Here is a 24275-nt window from a genome sequence, read left to right as displayed (position 1 = left end):
AGCTCCGTTTTCTTGTAGAAAGTCAACTCCCAGAATGACGTCACGGGAACATTCGCGTAGAACAAGGCAGCTTGCTACGAATGTGTACCCTTGAATCTGTATTCTTGTTGTGCAGGCACCCAGTGGAGTAACGACGTGACCACCAGCTGTCCGAATCTGCGAGTTATGCCACGGCGTGATGACTTTCTTCAGCTGCGTTGTCAGTTTCCCGCTCAGTATGGAATAGTCTGCGCCGGTGTCCACTAACGCATTAACTGCACAACCATCAATTGTCACTGCTATGTCGAGTGAAAGTCGGCCATCCTTTGCAGCAGTATGTGATGTCGGACCGGTTTCTGTACAGTTCTGCGTCAATAGGAGGTCTTCACCGCTTCGACGTTCAGCGACCCCGCCCCCAGAGGTCGCTTTGGCTAGTTTTCCCGACGGGGGCTGGGAGACCGTGTGGTAGAATACCGCTGGGGCGTTGATGAAAATCGCCTCGGTGATGGCGAGCGCGACTGGCGACCGGCAGATGGTGGTGCATGCTGCTGGGAGAGGTAGTTTTCGATGTCGCGCGGTCTCTGGCCGTAACGGGGTGGCGGTGAGTACGCAGAGAAGCCACGAAGCCCAAGACGGCGATATGGGCACTGGCGGTACAAGTGATCAGCTTCTCCGCAGTGAAAGCACAGAGGCCGGCAATCAGGTGTGCGCCAAACATCAGACTTTCGAGGAGACGTGCGCCGATCGTCGATGTACTGAACTGGTTGCACTGAACGATGGGCGACAGAAGCACCAGGGACAAAGGCCAACGGTGGTGGCGTGTACGTGCCTTCGTAGTACGGTATGTGCTGCGCTGACTGTAGTGAAACAGCAGGAACAGGATGGACGAATAATGGCGGCGTTGCTGCAGGGCGTTTCAAGGCTTCCGCGTAGGTTGTCTCACGGCGGTATTCAGCAGGAGCTGGCACAGCTGTATCATGAGGCAAGGTGTCCCGGAGGGCCTGGTGCAGCTCATCCTTGATCACAGTTGCAATAGAGTTGACAGTAGGATGAGGTGTTACACCAGCCTTTTGTAACTCTTCACGTACTATATACCGGATGAGTTCACGTAGACAGTCGTTGGTTCTAGTGGCGGTGAAAATGTTGGCAATAGACATGCCACTGACTTGCCTGTCGTATTGGTTGGATCGCTGCTGCAGCATTTTTTTCCATTGTCACGGCCTCGGACAAGAACTCCGCGACCATCTTCGGAGGACTTCGCACGAGGCCGGCAAAAAGCTGGTCCTTGACACCGCGCATCAAGTGACGCAACTTCTTGTCCTCCGTCATTCTTGAATCGGCCCGTCGGAAGAGGCGCGTCATGTCTTCGACGAACGTGGTCACAGTTTCGTTTGGCAGCTGGACGCGGGCCAGAATAGCTCGTTCAGCTCATTCTTGGCGATCAGCACTGGCATACGTCTGCAGAAGTCTACGAGAGAATTCGGGCCACGCCGTCAGCTGTTCCTCTCGGTTTCGATACCACGTACGTGCCCCATCTTCGAGATAGAAGTAGACACGACCCAGTTTCGCCGCGTCGTCCCACTGATTCAAGGTGGCTACGCGCTCGAAATCTGCCAACCAGTCCTCAACGTCCTCGTGCTCCGAGCCATGGAACGTCGCCGGTGCGCGTGGGCTTTCCAACGTGTAGCGGTTCGACGTCGTGCTTCCCATGCCGGTTGCCGAGGTTTGCACCGAAGGGCTGGTCATGTTTGTCGACGTGGTGGGAGCAGTATCGTCGGCTTCCGGAGGCAATCCCCTGATTCGGCGGCTGGTCCGATGCACGGGAGTATTGACTGGCACTGGACTCGTATCGCGGCTTCCTGGGGGGGTCTGCAGCATCCGTGAGACTACCCAGCACCTCCACCAGTTTGTCACGATGAGTCACAAGTACTGGGGGATTTATTAAACCACCAGGTAGCTAGCACTAGGACGATGCGTCAGTCGTGGCTGGCTCTCGAGCAAAAGAAGAACGCGATCTTTTTTTTCCTCCAGATTTAGAGCCGCTCTTGCTGTCAACCCACTACGTGCTGGCGGAAATATGTATATATATCTATATATCTATATCTATATATATATATATATATCTATATATATATATATATATCTATATATATATATATATATATATATATATATGCTTTTAAACTGAATCTGCTCAGAAATTGGACCAGATAGCTCCAGCTACGAGGTGCCCTTAATTCAGCTAGTACACTTGTTACAGTCACCCCTGAAGACTATGTTTGGTTAAAAGGAGATATCTGCCACAGAAGATGAGTAAGCAAAGACTCCCCTACTCCCATAAAAAATTTTATGACTGACGTCAACTAGAATGCACACAGCTCATAAACAAGGCCTTACAAAGCCTGTAAAAATAACTATCAAGTGCCTACAAATAAAAAGCATTGCATTCAGTTGAAAAGAGGATTCACACCTTGTTTAATTGTCTGTCTTTCTGGGTACACCTTGATGTTCACACCAGCATCAGGGTCTGCAAAGGTTTGAAAGAAAGTGAATGAAATCCACTCTGAAGTGTTTGGCTGTCACGGTATGCTGCCACTTTAGCAACAATGGTTACTTACCACAGTCCGCTTCATCAGAAAAGTCAGTGCAGTCAAAACGACCATCACAGCGTTGAGATCTTTCAATACATTGAGCATTAGCACATACGTACTGACCAGGGTGGCATGTCCCTGAAAAAAAGTAAAGCATGCAAGTCCGTTTCTTGAAGAGAACTGTGTGACGCACATGATACAGCTTACTGTGTCGCAAGAAAAAAAAATTACTTTGCAAGGAATGAAAAGAATATTGCACCTAAGCAACATCAAGGACAAAGAATAGCTTTTTTCAAGCAGCTTTTTCCCGCTGCTTGAAATGATACGTTGCTTTAAGGACTGAAATGATGTTGGTGTTAAGTGTATTCTTTGAATGCATTACAGGTGTAATTACCACACAGCACAGCCACTACACAAGACTATACCTGGTGCTTAGATCAAGAACCTGTAGTCACATAGCAATGAAAAGTACTCAAAAAGAAAAGCAGTTTACCCTTTCATGTAGGGTTGCTTTACAACATAAAAAAATAGAGGCCCACATTCGTTTGAACAATGGTATTTCTACAAAAAACAAACATGTAGTAGTTGTAGTATTAGTTGTTCTTTGTATTTCAGACAACAAAGGTCCTATATCTTTTGTGCAAAATGTACTGTTACAACAAGGCACTACTTATGCCTCTTCGCTCAATTTCAACCAAGGATGGTCACCATTATACAGTAAACTTACCCCTTGTCAGACAAGCTCCCCATACACTTTTTACCAAAGAACAAACACCATATGGAAGAACGTCGCACTTGCATGGCTGCCATTATACTTACTGAGCAATTAGACAACCGTGGTGTCCTTATTTTGCCGTTATTTACTGCACCCTCCTAATCTTCTTGTTGGGTCTCAAGGGTTGCAAGGCATTTTTAATAACCAAATATATGAAAGCAGGAATGCAGGAAAGGTAAAAGAAATCAGTAGTTTCAGCAAACATCCATTCTCTCTGGCGGCGGTAAGAAATGCACAAGGCCAGAGAATGCGTAGGGGCAAAAAAGCACCAAGACCCATGAGTATATTCGCAGGGTTTTGTGTTTTTTGGCCAATTAAAAATAAGTTAAAAACATGTATGCACCCCACAAAGGCGCAGGTGATAAGACAGTCGGACACAGACAAGAAGTGCTAATAACAACAACACATAATGCAAGCAATTGCAAGTAGTAAGCAGGAGAAACGTACAGCAGTTAAGCTCATCAGACCGATCAGGACAGTGAGGCACTCCATCACAATATTCATCTCTGTCAATACAGAGCCCCGACTGACATCGGAATTGTGAAGGCCTGCAGAGGTGAGATTCTATAAAGCAGACAGACAGGTGAGAAAAGACATCGCAAAGTGGGTGTGCAGCATGCAAAAGTTGCACAGAGAGCATATTAAGATAGTGAGCATGTAGTAACAGCTGTCATAATACAGTTAACACAGCACCAGTCATATAGCACTGCACTGAATTACTTGGAATATGGTACAGGCGTGAGCACAAGTGTGCAGACCACGGCATGCACACTTATGGTGCAGACAGTGCAGACGACAGCTAAAAGTGAGATGTCTGAGAGCGTAAATCGTGGACAACGACGGGATGTCAATTGCCATGTTGGCGGGTGCACCGGGTCGCTCAACATTCAGACTGATCATGGATGTATCGGCACCAGCCGACTGTGGCGAGTTGTGCTTTGAAGCAGCTTGCAATACCAGCCATTGGCGATGATTGTGCTTCGAAGCATCCTGGTTTCAATCTGAAGGAATTTAATTCTGCGTGTGTGACACATAGTCCGACCTCGGGAACTCGAGGTCTGTGTCAAGTCTACTGGTAGGCTGTCGAAGCGAAGCCTCTAACACTAGTGAGTGCATTGGGCACGATACACGTGGTGATCAGGTTCGTATGTCAAACTTTTGTGGAACATTACAAACATGGTTGATTGAGCTGTGATGACTGCCTTGATATTGCTCTTTTTTTCTGACCAAGTGGAGTGTGAATCCTGACAAACCTGTCAGTTGTGACCAGCGTTGCAGAGTTGCATTCTGAATTGAAATGACTTTGGAATCATCCCAAATTTTCGCGACACCAAAATGGAATGGGAATGAAATTAAGCACCTTTTGCCCAGAATATCATGGGAATAGAATTAAGTTTTTATCAAAAATAGAGCACATTTTCGTCTACAAGCTGTTTTGCAAACTTCAAATATTACGTAAATCAGAGCAGCATTTTAAAAATAGCTTGGTTGATTACAAACACTATCTTAAGCAATGTGTCTACTACAAGTCTGTCCTTATATTTACTGCGCTCCTCTGAAGTATGTCTATTTTTCGTGTAACAGTGGTTGAGCGGAACCACGGCGGCAGCATGCCTTGCCCCCCCCCCCCCCCCCCTTCTTGCCTTGAGATTTTTTTTTTTTTTTTTTGCCCTCGGCAACATTCCAGCTACAGTCTGCAGCAATCTACTGTCTTCACACCCTTCACGTCTTCGTGCGAGCTTCTGTCACCGTCGGCCAACTTACCTCTTGCTCATCTCGCACTCCACCCCACCCCTAATTCACCCCACCCCTAAGAATGTCCATAAGAGGACATTCTGAAGGTGTCATATTGTCCTCATGGAGGCATACTGAGGACATCCTGAGGTTGTATTTGCGTTGTCTGGGTATAACTACGTGACCTAGCCCTAGAACCGGCACTGTTGCAGTCACTACATTAAAAAAAAAAAACTGCACAAATTTGATAGAGCAAAGACAGCGACACACTGATGTCATTTTCGCTACTAAATTATAGGAGTAGCGACATGAGAGGCCAACAGACATTACTGGACGCACATGCGCACCGCAGCAGGTGTCTTGTCGCTAGATAGCCCGTCGATGCCTTCGGCCAGGCGATCCCACATTATGCTCATGCCTGTACATATTTCCAACAAAACACAATAGCGCTCCTTTCTACATGTTGCTTTTTATCGTTGCTGCGCTGTACCTAACGTGTTTTAAGTACTCTCTCTGTAAACTGAAATCTGTCATGACATCTGTTGAACGGAAATGCTTAAAAAAAACTTTTGGCAAGACTAGTGTTATTCTTGCAGACTTCACTGCAGTCATTTCTCAGCAAACAGAACTTTTAAACAGAACATATTTTTTTGGTCTCTTCAGGGTCTATTTAATGTGATACGAGTCATTGCTTGTGCCACATTGCTCATAAAATTTTAAGATTGAGAAATCAAGCTACATGCTTCTCATGAGCTGAATTGCATTTACGATGTCTAACTAGAAGCTTCTCATTTTGAGTCTAGTAATAATTCATTAAGAGAAGATAAATATCACTTGGCTTTGCAAGAGTATTAATAAGACAAACTTGATCAGTACCACAGTTTTGCTCATCAGAAAAGTCCTCACAGTCATAGTAACCATCACATCTGAGCAAATCCTCCACACACTTCCCATCACCACATCCAAACTCACTGTGACCACATCCTCCTGCAGCATGCAAGAAAGCACAGGAACATTAGGACCATCCCAAAGTTGAGAGATGAAGACAGGTTCGAAAATTATGTCAAGAGGAACAGAAATAGCTGCAAACAGTCCACAGCATTTTTGTGAATAGTCAAGGGCATGCACAATAAAAAATATCTTAATAATTAAAACAATAGTGTTAGGGTCAGGGGTTAGATAAGCAACATTCTTTTACAATTTAAAGCACAAATGTAGATGCATGTCTACCACATGCATGTGCTAAACGCATTCAACAAGGCTTTGTAAGGGCCAGTTGTTACAGAATTGTTTAATCATAAACTTCTATACAAAGGACAACAAGAAGACTGAGATAAAAGCATCTTATGTTTGACTGACTCCACAGTGTAAGTGCAGTTAGGGTGTCTCTACACAACATACCAAATCAGTCTTTTCCGCTGCGGACGGCGCATTGCGTGTGCCTACATCACGAATATGTGCCATTTTTGCCGCATCGCGTGCGCCTACATCACGGATATGTGCCATTCCTGCCGCATCCACTGACCTCGCAGACTGAAACTTTCAAGCTTTTTCTCGCATTTTGATTCACGCAGAATAACACTGCAGACTCAGTCGAGGGTGCCTTTATATGTCTGGCTCGTTTGGTTTTATGGATTTAGCAGACAATGTTTCAAATTTAATTCCCAGGCATTTTCCAACACACAATGTAATGTTGGCTGTACAAGCGAGGCTCTCTAAGTTCACGCATACATTAAACCTAACAGTCTTAGATGCAACACATAAAGAGCAATGTCTCAAGTAGAAATGCACAGACGTGCAACGCTTGCCCAAGCAAGGAACCGTAGCACGACCTGCAGCCTTGTTTCCGCTAATATGGCTCGCCCCATCACAGCGTCCTGTCATTTTATGAGAGATCCCACAAGTGAAAGCAGCTTAACAATCTGCTCTCGTCACTCGCAGCAGCCTCCAGTATTCTTCGGTGTAACTAACCAAAAGCTTTCAGTACAACTGGTGTTTGTAGTACCCAGGTGCTTGTAGTACTTTCGGCAACAAAATCTTTTTGCGGGAAAAAATAGTGCTTCATAATTCAATTCTGACAACACAACAGCTATAGCAGCTAATCGTCACTTTCTTTCGAACTCCATCTTGGATGTAAACTCTACATTTTTGCTAACGATAAACGTGTTTTTGTCAGACTTCTCATGCCATCTAGAGAAAAACTGTTCATTCATGATTGATATGTGGGGTTTGACGTCCCAAAACCACCATATGATTATGAGAGACGCTGTAGTGGAGGGCTCCGGAAATTTCAACCACTTGGGGTTCTTCAACGTGCACCCATATCTGATCACACAGGCCTACATTTTCGCCTCCATAAAAAATGCAGCTGCCGAGATTCGATTCCGTGACCTGCGGGTCAGCAGCCAAGTACCTTAGCCACTATACCACTGCGGTGGGGCAGAAAAATGGAGCAAGCAAGCATTCGCACACGATGATGACCTCAAAGATTTGGTAGCACCCGCGCTACTGCAGATCACAGAGCGTATGTTCTGCCAATAGAGGCACTCACTAAGCCTACAGCTATAAGAGAATGAGTATGGCGCTCAGAAATAGCACCAAATTGTCATGAATACTTTGCCGGCAAAGCTTGCGGACACAAGGCTAAAGCCAACACAACCGTCAGTTTGGGACGAACATCCCATGCCATGCGCGACGAAAAGCTTTAAGATTCAAAGCGGGCAACTCTCTCTTCGCATCATACAGTGCCGCAATGTTTTTTTTTTCTCTGGTGCATCCCTTTGTTTGTCGTCTACATGCTCGTGGCAGCTGGATGAGTGGCGGAAATTTCTACAGAGAAGTCCATCGTGTGAATACACGCTTATCTGAACATCAGAAATAATCAATGGTTAAAGGAGCAAGGCCTGCTAACTTGATTCAATGCACAATTTCTGGTATTTTTAAATGAACACAAAAGGAAAATTGAAGTGGTAGAGATTAATTCTCAACTGCATCAAGTAATTGGCTTCAGTAACATCACCTGTAATTAAGAAACTGGGGTAAATGTAGGACACAGTCTCCATCTCCAGCTGGGCATTTGAAACTAGCCCAACGACATATATAATCATCAACATAACTTTAGCACTCAATGTTAATCACATGAAGGGGGTTCAGGTGTCAGTCCTCAATCAAGAGCTGCACTAGCTTAGGTTTTCCTGTGCCAAGCTCATAAGCAAGGTTTTCTACTGACAGTTTTACTTTTTTAAAGATGATAGTCTTTCTTGGGAACCATCGACACAAAAATTTTGGTCTGTCTGCCTGTTGGTGGACTTATCTGTTTGTCCGCCGAAACAATACCCAAAATGGCCAAAATCCAACCCCAACCACAGCGCCCACCAATATTGCTCATGTTTCAGGGTTCTTGCTTGTGCAATTGTCAATTAAAAAACAATTTTTACAAATATCTGTGGCACAATAATACTTTAATATTCTGTATTTGTCTCTTTTTATTAGAAAAGGCATACATAAGTAATTCCAAGGACCGTAGCGTTTATGCATGAAACACTATGCACTATGCATGAAAAGACAAGTGTTTCCAGTGCTTTGCTAAGACGACACGGTGGTGGCACCTACCCATTGCCTTGGGTCCTACACCTTATCGCCTCCGATACACCACGCACTTTGTTTTCAAAGATATATGCCAGATAGCGCTCATGTCTCGTGTGTGATGCACTTTGATGCGCTCGTTCGCCTCCACTACCGACATCGAGGCAGCACCTCCAGCACCTCCAGAATACCGCGGCACCTCCAAAATACCATTTACCAATTTTCTAGTGCTGAAGATCAAATAATTGTTTTGTTCAATCTCTCCGTCAACATTTGCAGTAAAACATGCAGATACGAGGCCAATTTTTATAGTATTTACCTTAGTTGAGGGGGGAGTAACATTTGAGTGCTGTGCATTTCATTCTTACAATGGCAAGAAAGAGCAGGCCACTCCACTCAAAGTACCTACATATGGTGTGGGGCTTGTATAGTACTGTCTGTAGAGAGCTCCGTATGTTTTTTTTTTTTTTTGTATTTGGCACAGGCTGAAAACCTGTATACCAGTAAGGGTCGTATGTGACCAACATTTTCAGTGGTTGCGCAGTTTGTTTTCGGTGACATCTAGGGAGTCCGATGATGGGGACTGTAAATGATCGGATGCGAAAAGTGCAAGCTAGCCGATCCACCTTGCCCTGCAGTCACGTGTGTTGTAGGCACCATACCATGGTACGATGTGCTTGCAAGCCATGTCACCTAAAACTTTCAAGGCCAGCTTAAGTGTGTTTCCAATTAAATAAATGAACCTCAAAGCCAGCTGCTCTCTGGTCTTCCTCCTTGACGGCAACTGCATTTGCCACCATCTCTGCCGTACGGTGCGGTTTTGCTTAGTAGAGATTATCATCAATTGTTGACTTACAGCTACGAGGCAGCATCCCTTAGTTTATATTTTCCCTAAATTCATGTAAATAATTTCAGGCTGTGAGCAAAAGCACTACTGCACAATCTCAGCCAATGATTTCCTTCTAAGATGGTAATTTCAAAGACTTGTTTTTTAGTATTTGCCAGGCTGCTTTTATTCAGCATCTCCAAGTGCATTGGGTCAGTTTCCTCATTTAGAGTTACTGGGGCAAGACCAAATAAATTGCTACTTGTGCATTCTTATCCAATTGTTGAGGACAAAAAAATTTGGTGCGTATCTGATGACATATATACGAATTTTTTTTTTAGAATCCCAGCCTTTAGGAGACTGCATGGCCAGTGTACTCGCACTTCAATGTTTCTGCATCATGTAGTGTTCCGATGTACTTACACAAAATTAAAGCTTGCTTTAACGGGAGAAGAAAATGCCACGTCTGTATTGGGTTTTAGACAAGGAACCATAGTGCAACCATTGGACAGTAAAGGGTGGAAGTAGCGCTGGCATGGTCACAAGTTCCCAATCGGGAATGGGCAAATGGTATTGTACTAGAGGTTTTTGGACCCTTGAAACATCTCCCCCCCCCCCCCCTTTTTTTCTACAAAAAAAAAAAAACAGAGTGCTAGAATATTACTTTAACAATCAACATCTAAAAGCTTGCTTGTAGGGTTCCTCTAAGAGAGAGTGCAAAGCAAGGAATGTAAAAGACATCAAACATGTTTGTTGTCCCTTGCACTGCTCCCAACTGAGAAGTTCAGAAAGTCTTTCAGCATGAAAGGTAAGGAACAAAGCTAATAACGAGACAAATCCTGATGATTACGTAACTTGAGCATTTCTCATTTAACAAACCAACACACAAGGAGGGCATTAGGAGTGTATGGGAAAGCATGAGAGACTTCATCATGCACAGCACTAAGCTTTCCTGTGCTAAGAATGCAAACCGGGGAGAATAATAGTCTTCCTTCTTAATATAACAATACTGTGCTTGACTGGTAAAGGAATTTTTTTTTGACAAGACGAGTTTTTATACTTTCGCTCACAACTTTATGCATTTGACACATGCATTTGTCCAGAGCTCACTAAAAGCAGAGGACATGGACCACAAAAAAGTGAGCAAGTTACTTACTACACTCTAGTTCATCTGACCCATCCGTGCACTGGTACTGGCCATCACACCTGTGGCTTCTTGAAACACACTCTCCAGACCTGCACTGAAATTCTTCAGCTGTACAGCCTGAAAAGGTATACGAGAAATTGCAACTGTTTTCAGTTAGCACTGAAGAGACCATTCCTTTGGCCTTCTGCAAAAATGAACCCTTTTACTTACAATCTTCTTCATCACTTCCATCATAGCAGTCCTTTCGACGGTTGCACTTTCCAGAAAGTCTGATGCATTGACCAGATTTGCACTTGAACTCATCAGCTCGGCAAGCATCCGACACTGAGTGAAAAAACAAGTTATTCATCCGAACAGCTAGTACACAAATGTATGCTGCTCATTTGAATGAGAAAAGCAATGATTCCCTACAAAATTTAAATTTCAATCAGATTGACCTAACATGTGCAATTGTGACACAGGCATTGTAGGGCTGCCTTCAGTGCGAGGTGTGGCAAGGGCTATGTAGTGCTAAAGAGGTCAGTGAATACATCCACATGATCTTTAATACAGCTCCTAACAGAGCTTTAAAAAAAGCACTTTAATTGCACCACACTGCCAATAGCAATGAGAGTTTGTTATGCAAAACTGATAGAAAGAATTCATAAGCTTGATGTTGCTCTAGAGATTATCTAATGAATCACTGCCTATTTGCATAAGAGAGCAATTTGTAGAAATTACTGGAGGACAGTCACACACATTGCCTGTTTTGTCCAAAGTACCACAGAGATTAGTGTTGGGTCCCAATGCTATTCCTGTTGTATATTAATGATTTTGCACATGCCATTCACTATTTTGTTGATGTGAGACTTTACAGATGACTGTGTGTTATGTACTTATGCAAAAAGCATTGCTGACCAGGTATTGCTTGATGATGCTTTGTGTGCTGTCAATGAGTGGTGTGAAAAATGGGATATGTAAATCAATTTCGACAAGACTACATGCATGACAGTATCAATAACAAAGCACCATTGATGTTTACATTAAAAAAATCAAGTTGAGCAATCTAGTACAGCAAAATACAGTAGACTCCCTTTAAGATGAACTCGAAGGGACCACCATAGTTTGTCTTATCAGGAGTGTCTTATCAGAAGTGCCCCCAAAACTACATGCTAACATGCAAAGTGTGCTCAAATATGTTGCTTGAAAACAATGAAGTATACTTGCAATAAACAGGAAAGAAACAAGAGGAAGCATTTATTTGGCTCAGCTTAGTAAAAACTATGCTTTCAAGTAGAGTTTACACTAATCTAATGAGTGCTCGATTTTATGAGTTCATAATAACTACGCTCATGAATAAATTGCTACCACATTTTAACAACAAAACTGTAGCACGACCCTATTTTCATGATTAGAGAAAGATGAAAAGAAAGAGACAAGGTCAATTTTTCTTCAACGATTGAAAAATTTATTCTTCTGGCTGTTTATATACTGAGAGGCTGTATTACTGGCTTTGCTATCACTTCTGGATGCGCCTCCATTGCATACCATTACCTTGACAAAACCAATATACTCCAAGTTGCTTATGAAAGTCTGCAAGCATTTTTTTTTAGGTGTGGATATTTGTTTGCAACTTGCAGTAACTTTTCCTGAACAAGGTGCATTTGAGAACTCCGTTTACACTACTCATGCTCACAAGCCTCAGGTACACAAGGAAGATACGACACAGCTAGTATATTTATTGTGCAAAATTATCTTCCTTTGCTGTGCACTTTCATAATGAAAGTGCCGCATCAGAATTCGCTGCATTTCACTGTGAACAAATAAGATGCACACAGGCCCTATGCAAAACAACACAAACTGACCACATGTGCTCAGGTGCCATTGTGTGACTGCAATGACAATGCATCCGACTCCTCTGGTGAGAGTGCTGGTGCCGAATACATGGTTTCAGTTTCATGTGATTATAATGTGCAAATAATTTGTTGCAGTTCACACTTTCATTTGGCTTTTTTTTTCTGCCCTCCCCATCACTTGCATCTTCCCCTCTAGTGAAGCTCTTGTAATCTGTTCTCCACAGTACTCCTGTTGGGGAACTGAAGAACACGGGAGAAATACAAAATGATAAATGCTTTTTGTTGCTTTATTTGCTGCTAAAGCCAGCCCTTTCTTCCCCTACAGGCTAGTTGTGAGAGAGATACCAGATTTATGCACTGACCTTCATTTTTTACTCATCTCGCTTAATTTCTCCTTCAACGTAGCATTTTGTTTTTGACTTGCTCCCAGTTTCCGAGTGTCAGCATCAGGAGGTTTTTTTTTTCATTTTGCTTTCTTTTGCTTGCCTGAATGCCCTCATCAAGACTAATGTTTGTTGTGCAGAATTCATTGTTGTCGGTCGCTGTGAAAGTTTGTCTTAATAGAAGAGGTGTGTTACGTGGTTTGTCTTAAGCAGATTTTTTTGCATTGAGTCTATGGAAAACCAAACAAACATTTTTCAAGTTGTTCGTCTTAAGCAAGAATTCATCTAAACAGAGTTTGTCTTAAAGGGAGCTCACTGTATTTTGGAGTTACAATTGCTTCACATCTGACCTGGAACAAGCATATTGAAAATATTTGAGGTTTGATCGAATGTAAGTTGGATCTTTTGTGGTAAAAGCTATGAGATGCTTTGTCCGAGACAAAGTTGATGGCTTACAAAACAGTAGTAAACCCAACCCTATAGGACGCCAGTATTATATGGGAACCACACAATCAAAAGCTTGTTTATGAGCCACAAGGAATCCAGCAAATGGTAGACAGGTTTATTTGTGTTACCAGAGGACAAAATCAGTGTTCGTGTTGCATCACAGGGCCAACCTTCAGATAACATTACATTAAACATAAATCTAGCACCCTATTTGCACCCCCAGCCTGTTTGTCACTACGTATCAATCAACCGTGCACCATTTTAACCTATGCCATGAGTATTGTGTTCAAGTTTTACTTCCTGCATCTTACAATCATTGACTGGAACAAACTCAATGGCAGTGCATTTGTTGATTGTGGGTCAGCTGAAGTTTTTCAGCATTGTAGAGAACCGATTTGTACATAATATTGTATTTTATTATTGTATATTGCGCTTTCTCACCCCTGTAACCGCATGAGAGAGCTTACTGTATTGTAACTAACTAACTAAATGAGAACTAAGTGTGTTACTGATACATACCACAGTTAGCTTCGTCAGAGAAGTCTGGGCAGTCCACTCTGTCATCGCACTTCCTGCTAATGTCAATGCATCGCCCATCACCACATCTGAATTGAGAGGGCGGGCAACCTGAAACTAAGACATACAGCAGAATTGAGCTGTTTGCATGCACCAGCAAAATGTACCCATTCTGGAGAGAATCCAAAACGTTGGAAGGCATATAGATCTATATGAAATAAGTTGCAAAAAGGTTTAATGCTCTATGCAGCAGCTTCAATGCAATTAACATTTTCACATTTTTACGAAGAATACTTTGATAATAACACATTAACTAGTAATGACGAATTTGAATGGCAGTGAGAAACATGCTTTAGCAGAGTGCTTAATTGGGGTACCTTTCTGCCACACAACAATCATCCAAGTTAACATAGAACCAAGGGGCCACTGCATCAATGTGAGGTTGAGATAGCGACAGTTCTTGAATAATAATTATGCACGTTTCAACTCATCGGGGCCAATGGTAGTTGTGTTAGGTCAAACTACGGCTTTGTACAATCGTAACAGCATACATGAGGTTGCTTTTTGAGGCAGCACGAATCGATAGGAAGGGTGATGGGTGCTTACGCCAGCCTTCAAGAAGGCCTGCAGCACTTTTACAGTTATAATCCTAGAACAGATTCATTTAAGGAGTTTTAAGAGGATAGCATTAAAGAGCTCGCTTTGCAGATATCAGGGTTGGCATGGGCGTCGTCAGTTGCGAGTGAAAAATCATCTTGTCCGCGACCGAAAAATTGAGAAAGATGCAAATAAAGTAACAGAAATTTATGGGTCTAAGTGAAGATTGCTGTTTGCATTGTAAGCAAGTGATCTACCTCAGAGCGACAGGTCTGCTTGGAAATTCTACTGTAAAAATAAATTCTTCTGCTTGGAACTTCAGTGAAAATGATGCATTAAGAACACACGCATTCTGTATACAGGCTTCACAATACAACATGTAATATTGCACTAATATTGCATGGCACAAACGCATATTGAAATATGTGATTATCATAATGACTGTGGTTTAAAGCTGGCCACCCACTACACAAGGCACATGTGCTACTGCACGCATTTTCTTATGACCATGTAGTGAGTGCATAAAGAGTTCAAAGCACACTACCCGTTACACAGAATGCAGCCACATGCAACAGCTTCACCGACACAAGCCCCTTTCAACTTTATCAATTACATACAGTCATCCACAATTTCAACTTCTCCAGTAACATCATGAATTAAAAAGTATGCACTAAGTGGTCGAAGCACCCACTTGAGACAGGATATTGCCATCAGCTTCAACTCTTAAAGGTTAAGAGTTCCCCAATTTTATTGGCTTCCAAATTGAACGCTACACAAATTTTTAAAATCGGTCGAGTACGACTGGAGTTTATCGCATGCCGTGATTGCTGTCTCTCCTCTGATCCTGAAGAGCGCACAGTAAGCTAAGCAGGGAGAGGTGGCACTGGGGATTATCACCACGCACACATCAAGACCTTAAGCATTTTTTTTTCCTTTCCATGTGCTGCTTACTTTCAGTGCGACCGTGAGCATGTGCACTATGCCATGTGGTGACCTTTGTAACCATGCAGCCTACGATGCTCATAGAAGCCGATGGCCGTAAATTTGAGTTACCTATATGGTGTGGTTGTTTGGGTTTGAGAATCAAATTCCACACTATATAATACGCTACAGGGTTTGGTTTGCATGTTCTCAAAAGCACCGACTAGTACTAATAAGCAAGATTAGCAGCGCTTACCAACCAAGCTGAATAAGTGCCACGGGGCTCTTTTCATTTGCACTAGCCCCACAGGAAATATTTCATCTTGAGTTTACACTCGACTACTTGTAACATTTTTCTTTGCTTGCTCCTAGTTCATATGCAACGTTTATTTCGTTAGTGAATTGAGTTGCAATTCAGCACTCATTCTGTGTTTAAAGTTCCTTCCAATTTATCTCTAGTATCTAGCACAGTGTCTTCTTAATAGGCCTTCACCATTAAAATATGGCAAACGTAAAATTGTGTTAGCAGCTGGGAAACACATTAAGAACAAAAACAAAAGTAGGCATTGTAAAACCAACGCAGGTGACAACTACTTTAAAATTAAAAATAGAAGCACACAGACCACAGAAAAAAACATTTCTATAAATAATTCCTATAAATAAAACATTCCTATAAATAATTATCTTCAAGCAGCTCATTCACGCCCATTATCAATCTGAGAGGTCTGAAAAATACTCACTGGGACAGTTGTGCTCATCAGTATGGTCCCTACAATCAGGCGTGCGGTCACATTGCCTAGATTTATCGATGCAGGCTCCGTCACCACACCTGAATTCATTAGCCTTGCAACCTGAATACATGCCAACAATGAATTGAAAGCAATAATGAGTTAATTAAAAGCAATTCTTCACATTGTATTCCATATTGCTTGATGAACTCTTGCTAAAAATTCAGAAATGCTTTGTGAACAGCCCGGTGAAAAAATGTAGCCAGTAAACTTGAGTCATGTGGCAAACCTACAATGTCCAAAAGCTTTAGATGTTAAAAATGATGTGCACAAAATAAAATTGCAAGTCAAGATAATGAACACTGCATGACTTAAAATGATAATCAACATTCTTTAAAGTGATAACCACTTAAAAGAGATGTTTTATATTTATCTAGGAAAAGAGGATAGAATGATCCAACTTCCTGTGTACAGTATCGTGCGGCGGACGCGCCTCACGAAGAACACAGGGCGCGGCGCTCAAGCCGCCGTTTGACACGAGGTACGCAGCAGCCAGTAGCCACACAGAAACTCTCTTATATACACAAGCACCATGATAGGATAGATGGATGGATGGATTGGTATGGCTGTACCCTTTAGATCGGGTGGTGGCTAGTGCCACCAAGCCGTAATACTTAGTGGACCAAAAGCTAGATTAATTTTTTTCTCTTTAAATAGTGAGGTTGAGGACTCATACTTTGCAGTGAAGGGTTTAATTTTCACTCGTGCCTTGACTTTAGCCACCAATCAGATAACCTCCTAGTTAATTCTACCCGCTTGAAGTCTATTTCGCCCTCCCTGTCCCTAAAACCCAGTGCTTTAAAAAACTCTGCGCCATCATCCTGAACTATAGCATGAAGCCCTTTACAGAACATTATCAAGTGTTAGGCAGTTTCCTCCTCCTCGCCACATGCACTGTATACCGTGTCTGCCCCTTCATATTTGCCCGATATGTCTTGGTTCGCAATACTCCCGTCCTGGTCTCAAACAGTAGAGAACTACCCCGAGTATTATCATAGATCCTTTCCTTTTCAATTTCCTGCTTAAAAGTTCGATAGATCTCTAGTGCAGACTTCTTAATTATGCCAATTTTCCACATATCGGTCTCAGCTTCCTTCACCTTCTTAACCGATAATTCTTTTTGGTTTGGCCACCTGCCGTTTTCTAAGTATTTATCAGTCAAATTCCTGGTTCACTTTCTCCATTTTGTATCGACATTCTTCATGTACAAGTAGCTGAAAACCTTCCTAGCCCAACGCTCCTCCCCCATTTCTCTCAATCGCTTTTCAAATTTTATCTTGCTGCTAGCTTCCCTGCCCTCAATTGATGTCCATCCCATGTCACCTTGTACTCCCCGATTTGGTGTATTCATGTTAGCTCTTAAGACAAGCCTACCTATTCCACGCTGCTTAATTTCTAATCTTGCTTGAACTTCTGATCTCATGCACAAGATCGCATTGCCGAACGTCAGACCAGGAACCACGACTCCTTCTCATCTGCATTCCTGTTACCTTTAGTCGTCACGTATATTTCGTGTTCCCTTAGGTAATCGGCCCCATTGCTAGTTCATACGCCCAAATATTTGTATTTATCTGTTATCTCTAGCATGACCTGTATTCTAAGCTCACTACCTTAATTATTAAAAATCATGACTGCTGATTTTTCCTTACTGAATCTGAAATCTAACCTATCTCCCTCATTACCGCAGATGTCCATCAATCTCTGCAAATCTTCCTTGTTGTCGGCCATTAGTACTATATCAACTGCGTACATCAATGCTGGTAGTGCCTGTTCAACGAGTTTTCCTTGTTTGACGAAAGAGAGGTTGAAGCCCAGTCCATTTCCCTCTAATTTGGCCTCTAATCCTTGAAGGCACATCATGAATAACAAGAGTGACAGAGGACACCCCTGCCCAAGCCCATGTTTTATCTCTGTGGGCTCGAATACCTGTTTTTCCCATTTTATAACCACCTTCTTACTTTTATAGATATTCTTTAAAAGATTAGTGACTCAATCTTTCACACCTGGTGTCCCCAGCATTCCTCACAAGTCCTCTTCAACCACACTATCGTATACTCCCTTGATATCCAAAAACGCTAGCCACAGGGGCCTGTGTTCCTTTTCTGCTATTTCGATGCACTGCGTCAGTGAGAACAGATTGTCTTCCAACCTCCTGTGTTTCCGAAACCCATTCTGCAGTTCCCCCGGCACCCCCTCATCCTCTATCCACGCTTGCACTCTTTCCTTTATAATCTGCATCGCCAGCCTGTAGACCACTGATGTCACTGTTATAGGACGGTAGTTGTTTATGTAAGCTTTGTCCCCCTTTCCTTTATAGATCATGCTCATCCTGCCAAATTTCCATCCATCGGGAACTTCACCATCGATTATTATTTTGCTCACTGCCTCTCTCAAAGCCTGCTTATACTTCGGACCTAATGTCTTTATCAGCATAATTGGAATGCCATCTGGGCCTGTTGATGTACTACTAGAAACCCTCTTCTCAGCCCTTTCCCACTTTCGTTGTGAAAATGGAGCCATTGCACCACTTGATTCATCCTTGTCTATTGTGGTGCATAAAGCACTTCTTTGTTGAAATTTTTCTGTCGCCCTTGTTCTTATATATTTAATAGCTTTGTCCCCTTCTAGCCTAGCACCTTGAGCTGTAGTTATAAACCTCTGCTCTAGGCTCGTCTCATTTCTTAGGGAGTTTAGATGGTTCCAAAATTTTGTAGCTGCCTTTCTATCTTTTTTATGTACTTCTGCCAGCCACTAAACCCCCTTCTAATTTTTTCATAGATCATAAGGGATGCTTCCCTTCTACAGCTTAGAAAGATGTCCCATTTTCTTTCAGCATCATCTGTTGGTTCACCTCGCTGCTTAGCACATCTGCGTTTTCTAGAGGCTTCCCGACGTTTTCCTATGGCTCTCTTAACTTGCTCGTCCTACCAACTGTTGGGTTTGTGCCTTCTTTTCCGGGGTGACCTGTCACATGCCTTAGCAAGCTCTAGCTCAAACAGTCCAATTAGATTCGTGTATGTCCACACTGTTTTATTATCCTCAGTGATTACTTTCTCAATTTGTTGAGTAGCTGTTTCTATTTGCCTTTCTGAATAAAAATTTTCCTGTAGTTGCTCATCTTGTCTCCTTCCCACTTGCAGTGCTCTTTCAAAACTTAGCTTGATATGTTTGTGATCACTACCCAGACTTCTGGAACCACCTTCATCTATGTGCATTCCCCTGAACTTATCATACATACTATGTGACATCCTATGTGACATCAGTGCATAATCTATCGTAAACTGCAGCCTTCCTACCTCCCATGTTATTTGCCCTTCACATTTCTCGGTACTGTTGCACAGCGCCCCCTAAAGGCCAGCCAACCGGTTCCAAAACCGGCACCAAAACTCCAATACCACACTGTGCATAGCATTCTTTGCGGTAAGTTAATTAGCTTGTGCTTTTGGTTTACCTGAACAGCAGTGCTGTAATTGACTATTTAAACCACTTGAGAAGTGACATCGTGAGAAAAACGGTTACTTTAAAAAATATCTCACACAGCACCAGTGAATACCAGCCTGAACATGTGGTTTTTAATCCACCAGAGTATGATGCACTTGCATATAGAGTGCTTGTGGACTGAAAAGGGACAATTTAAGGCCAAGCAATGTACATACCTCCATTTCCATTGTCTTCAGTTTAGGTCATATCGGCATAGATCAGAGGCAACATTATATTTAGAGATCAGATTTGTCATGATACGATGCAATTATCTCGAGCGATTGTACATACAAATCATTATACTTAAAAATGTGATGTTGCATTTGAGTACAGGAGTAGTGTACATTATGCTAAGCGCACAAAAGTTTGCACTCTCTGGAGACAAACTGCCCCCTGCGTCTTGCACCTCTGAAATATGTTTAATTGTACACCCTCATCTCCCTCTCTCTCTGTCCTTTCAATGGCCATTCATTCAGGATCACCGGTTCAATAACAGTCATTACCAATAAGTGCAAGTAAAAGAGTTCATATTCATTAAGATTATGCTAAAGGTTCTGCAGCATACTAAATAAACTGAGCTGCATGGAATTGACTTCAAAAACTGGTGGCGCCAAAGCAATGAAGGCTATGTATAGAAAGAATCAAAGTTGCATACTGCAGTTCCTTTCATCAGCATAGTCTCGGCAGTCAGCAGTTCCGTCACATTTCCTGCGGACATCAATGCAGCTTCCATCTCCACAACGAAACTCGTTGTCCTTACAGGCTGAAATTTTACCAAAAAAAAAAATCAAGCCATAAAGTTAGTGCTCATCCTTAATAAAATGCTACTGTGGGCTAGGGCCAGCTGCATGCAGATATATATGCTGCTTGGTCTTCAGCAAAGGTAAAAACCTTGTGAACTCTGTTAAATCTTATCTTATTTTTCAATGCATACCCGAATTTCTGAGCAACCGTCAACAATTTGTATACGTCAACGAACACTCCTTTTCTTTTGAACCCGTTACATCTGGGGTTTCCCAGGGCATAATCCTCGGGCCCCTGCTCTTTCTCATTTACATTAACGATCTCCCAACTAACATTTCTTCTGAAATTCGATTGTTTGCAGACTATTGCATGCTATACCCTCAATTAACAATAAAAATGATATGTTGTCCTTACGATCCAATCCCAGGAAAATTGAAAATTGGTGTCACAAGTGACTCATGTCATTAAACACATCAAAAACTTCTCTCTTCACTTTTCACCGAAAGAAGTCACCCTGTTCGCGTTTATATATGTGACTTCAATATTCGCTGTTAACACCTACAAGTATTTAGATATTGATCTCTCTTCTGACCTATCATGGCACACCCATATAACCAGCATAAATTTTAATTGAGTTCTCAGTTTCTCATGGCGTAATATCTGATTAGCACCACCCTCAGTCAAACTTCTGACCTACTACTGGTTAGTCAGGCCGAAACTTGAATACACATGTGCCCTGTGGAACCCATACTAGCATAACCACATCACCATGATTGAATCATTGCAGAGCCATGCCGCACGTTTCATTTTTTCGGGCTATTCCTACGCCTCTAGTTCATCGGAACTCAAATCACAAGCAAACCTTCCGAGCCTTGTATCACACTGTCGAGTCACCCGCCTTTCTTTCACAAATTCTTTCCCAAATCACCCAAAGTTGACCTCACTGTTCCAGCTCTATCGCCATTCAAGCCGGATCAACCACGAAAAGGCTGTGTACCCCCCTAAAGCTCACACTGTCTCCATGCATTCTCCTGCTTCAACCTGACATCAAGTGCTGGAATGACTTTCCCACCAAAGTAGTGCTTCAATCGGACCCTACTATGTTCAAACATATCAAAGAAGAACTGTTGCAGATATGCCCACCCTCATGTAAAACCCCTTCTTTAGGGGCCTTTGAGGTATAATAAATAAATAAGTAAAATAAATAAAGATAAATATATTTTTTATAGAAATATCTTCAAACACGGCAATGCTTTAATGCCAATGCATCGACAAATCTATGGCTACATAAAGCAAAAAATCCTGGAGCACTTGATCTATCGAACACCAGGCAGTGCGAACCCCGCCCCCAAGAAATTGGTTTTTCTCATGGAAGAAGATTTTTCTGTGTGCATTTGGAAAACCAAGTTGTGCGATTCGAGGACACTGTGTGGAGAAAGCATTTGGTACAAGGCAAATCTGCCAACACGATCCTTCGTCGTCGCACCACTGGCTCGTTGTGTGGGCTTTGCAGCTCATTTTGTTTATGAGAACAAAGTAGCCCCTATACGTCCCATGCATTTCTGGCCATTTTGAGGTACCATTCGCAGTCACTGAGAGAGATATTGACATAATCAATATATAATTTTCTACCTACTTTTCTGGCTTCTTTTCTTTACGCTCAAACAGAGCTGCACCTTACAATTCGATGCTGGAGGAGTGATCCTTCCAGAGGTCGTACAAGTGCCCACTATACCATAAATCATTGTAACTTTCATTAGGTAGGGAAGCACCCAATATAACATTAATTGTTATCCTGCGGAGAAGCGTGGTACCCGCTACCCATCTGTGCACTTTGTGCTGTGGTTGACAACGTTCATTGCCAGTTGACAGCACTCACCACAACTGGTTTCATCTGAGTAGTCTCTGCAATCAGCAGTACCGTCGCAGCGTCTTCGGCCTTCAATGCATTTGCCATCTCCACAGCGAAATTCATCATCTTGGCACTCTAAAACAACAAGAAGGGACCAATTTACATTCACCGTTAGTGCATATCTGCACAACGTTAAACTAAGCCTGCCCTACATGAAATATGTGCACACATGCAAAAGTACGCAACAACGTTGACATTGGTTTATGGAGCAGCTAAGCTATCAGGACTTTTCACGCAGCAAAAACAAAGGAAAATTTGAACATACAGAAGAGATGCTTACCACAGTTGGCTTCGTCCGAAAAATCATGACAGTCGACACGCCTGTCACACTTTTTTTGTATATCAATGCACTTTCCATTACCACATTGAAACTCATTCTCTTTGCACTCTGAATGGGAGAGGTAAGAAACACATTAAAAGTGCTTTTATTTATTTTCAGCCCGAATTATAAATTAAAAAAAATTTTTGTGATCACTGGATGTTGATGCAGCTGAATTATGCAAGAAAAAGATGGTCAAGCTGCATAGTAAATAGACACAATCAAATCCACCCTAACACAGTCGACTCTCATTAATTCGAACACACTTAATTCGAACTTCCATTTAATTTGGACTCGTGATGAGGTACCGTCAAAGCTGTGTATTCTAATGGGCAAAAACGCCCGGTAATTCGAACGTGCAAGCGCTTGCGATGGTTAATTCGAACATACCGTGTTCCGAAAATGCTCTCAGCACCCTACCCAATCTTGCGGAGACACCTGCGACACCTCAACACTGCTTGCGAAGGAAATGAAAAGAACAGAAAATACTGTGGTGGAGCGTTTTCTCTCTCTCTCTCAAATGCCAATCTGAGACGCGCCCCTGTCACACTTCTTCCTTTTCCATGCCTGTCATGTAAACATCCTTCTCCTTCCAACGCACACGCAAACTGAGAGAGGAAAAAAAGAAAAGCAGTCACTGGGTTGGGAAAAAGGCACTATCTTCTGCAGCCCTTGCTCCTTGCGGGAGCACGGCTCTGCGCCTTGAAGGTAGGGCGTCTCTTACGTGCCGGTGCCATGCTTCTCCATGAGCGCCATTTGACATGAGCGCCATTTGGCAGTTTTCTTGGAAAACGAAGTGCGCGGCGCTGTGAAGTGTGGGCGCCCGTCTTGGAGGTGATAAGGTGTAGAACACAAGGCGACGAGTAGGTGCCACCACCATCTCATCTTAGCAAAGCGTTGAAAACACTCGCAGTTTAGTGCAAGCGTTGCATGGTTAGCACAGCGTGATAAGCGCTACGGTCCTTAAAATTACTTATGTATGCCTTTTTTAGTAAAAGACGCACATGCGGAATATAGACGTGTTGTTATGGTGCCCCAGACATGAGCAATAATTGCTTTCTAGTTGACAATTGCACAAGTATGAACGCTAAATCTTGAGCATCATTGGTGGGCGCTGTGGATGGGGTTGACTGTTTCAAATACCTGGTGCCGTTAAGATTGGACGAACATACAAATGTGCAGACAGACAAACCAAAATTTTTGAGTCGAAGGTCCCCAAGAAAGACTATCGTCTTTAAAAATGCTGCCGTGGAGCGTTTTTTTTTTTTTTTCTAAAATGCCGATCTACTTCTGTCCGCGTGGAGATGCTCCTCCTTTCTCGTCACATGCTAGCCATGCTGCGGCGGCGTAGCAGAGAGCAGGAGGCTCCGCTACGCAGTCGTGTTGTCCACTGCGCCGTGCTTCCTACAGGGCTGCAGAAATTAGGTGCCTTTCTTTTTTAACCACTACCGTCTTTAGAAAGTGTCGGTGCTGGACATTTACGCTCGCGACTTCTCTTGCCAGGAGAATGCTGAAGCTGAAGTAGGAATGCTTTGCAAGCTGCGTGCAAAATTGATTGACTCACTGCAAGGCAAACGTGTGCAGACGTGCATCACGGATTACTCCAATTAATGACCGATGTCCTGTGATTTGTGAATAAATGTAAGTCTTCTGAAACTTCCCTCTCGTGAGTTAGCTCAATGCACATGCACCACTG

The 24275-nt window shown here is 42.8% G+C and overlaps 1 protein-coding gene across 33 annotated transcripts in view; it reads right to left on the bottom strand.

The window, feature by feature from the left end:
- The window catches only part of trol (terribly reduced optic lobes), a 531158-nt gene that overhangs the window by 253605 nt on the left and 253278 nt on the right, over positions 1–24275 (bottom strand). For 29 of the 33 annotated variants that reach the window (XM_075888764.1, XM_075888744.1, XM_075888745.1 and 26 more), the window contains 11 exons: positions 22541–22648; positions 22228–22335; positions 20260–20367; positions 16077–16187; positions 13822–13935; positions 10848–10961; positions 10647–10754; positions 5956–6066; positions 3793–3909; positions 2598–2708; positions 2450–2506 (listed from right to left, as the gene is read on the bottom strand). In XM_075888764.1, coding sequence (XP_075744879.1) covers positions 2450–2506; positions 2598–2708; positions 3793–3909; positions 5956–6066; positions 10647–10754; positions 10848–10961; positions 13822–13935; positions 16077–16187; positions 20260–20367; positions 22228–22335; positions 22541–22648 — 1167 coding nt within the window. The remainder of the gene's footprint in view (positions 1–2449; positions 2507–2597; positions 2709–3792; positions 3910–5955; positions 6067–10646; positions 10755–10847; positions 10962–13821; positions 13936–16076; positions 16188–20259; positions 20368–22227; positions 22336–22540; positions 22649–24275) is intronic. The other 4 variants (XM_075888755.1, XM_075888771.1, XM_075888778.1 and 1 more) reach the window with 2 other exon arrangements.

Source organism: Rhipicephalus microplus, chromosome 3 (assembly GCF_043290135.1).
Source record: "Rhipicephalus microplus isolate Deutch F79 chromosome 3, USDA_Rmic, whole genome shotgun sequence".
NCBI lineage: Eukaryota > Metazoa > Arthropoda > Arachnida > Ixodida > Ixodidae > Rhipicephalus > Rhipicephalus microplus.
Note: the sequence above shows the minus strand (reverse complement) of the source record. Positions and strands in the feature narration are given on the sequence as shown.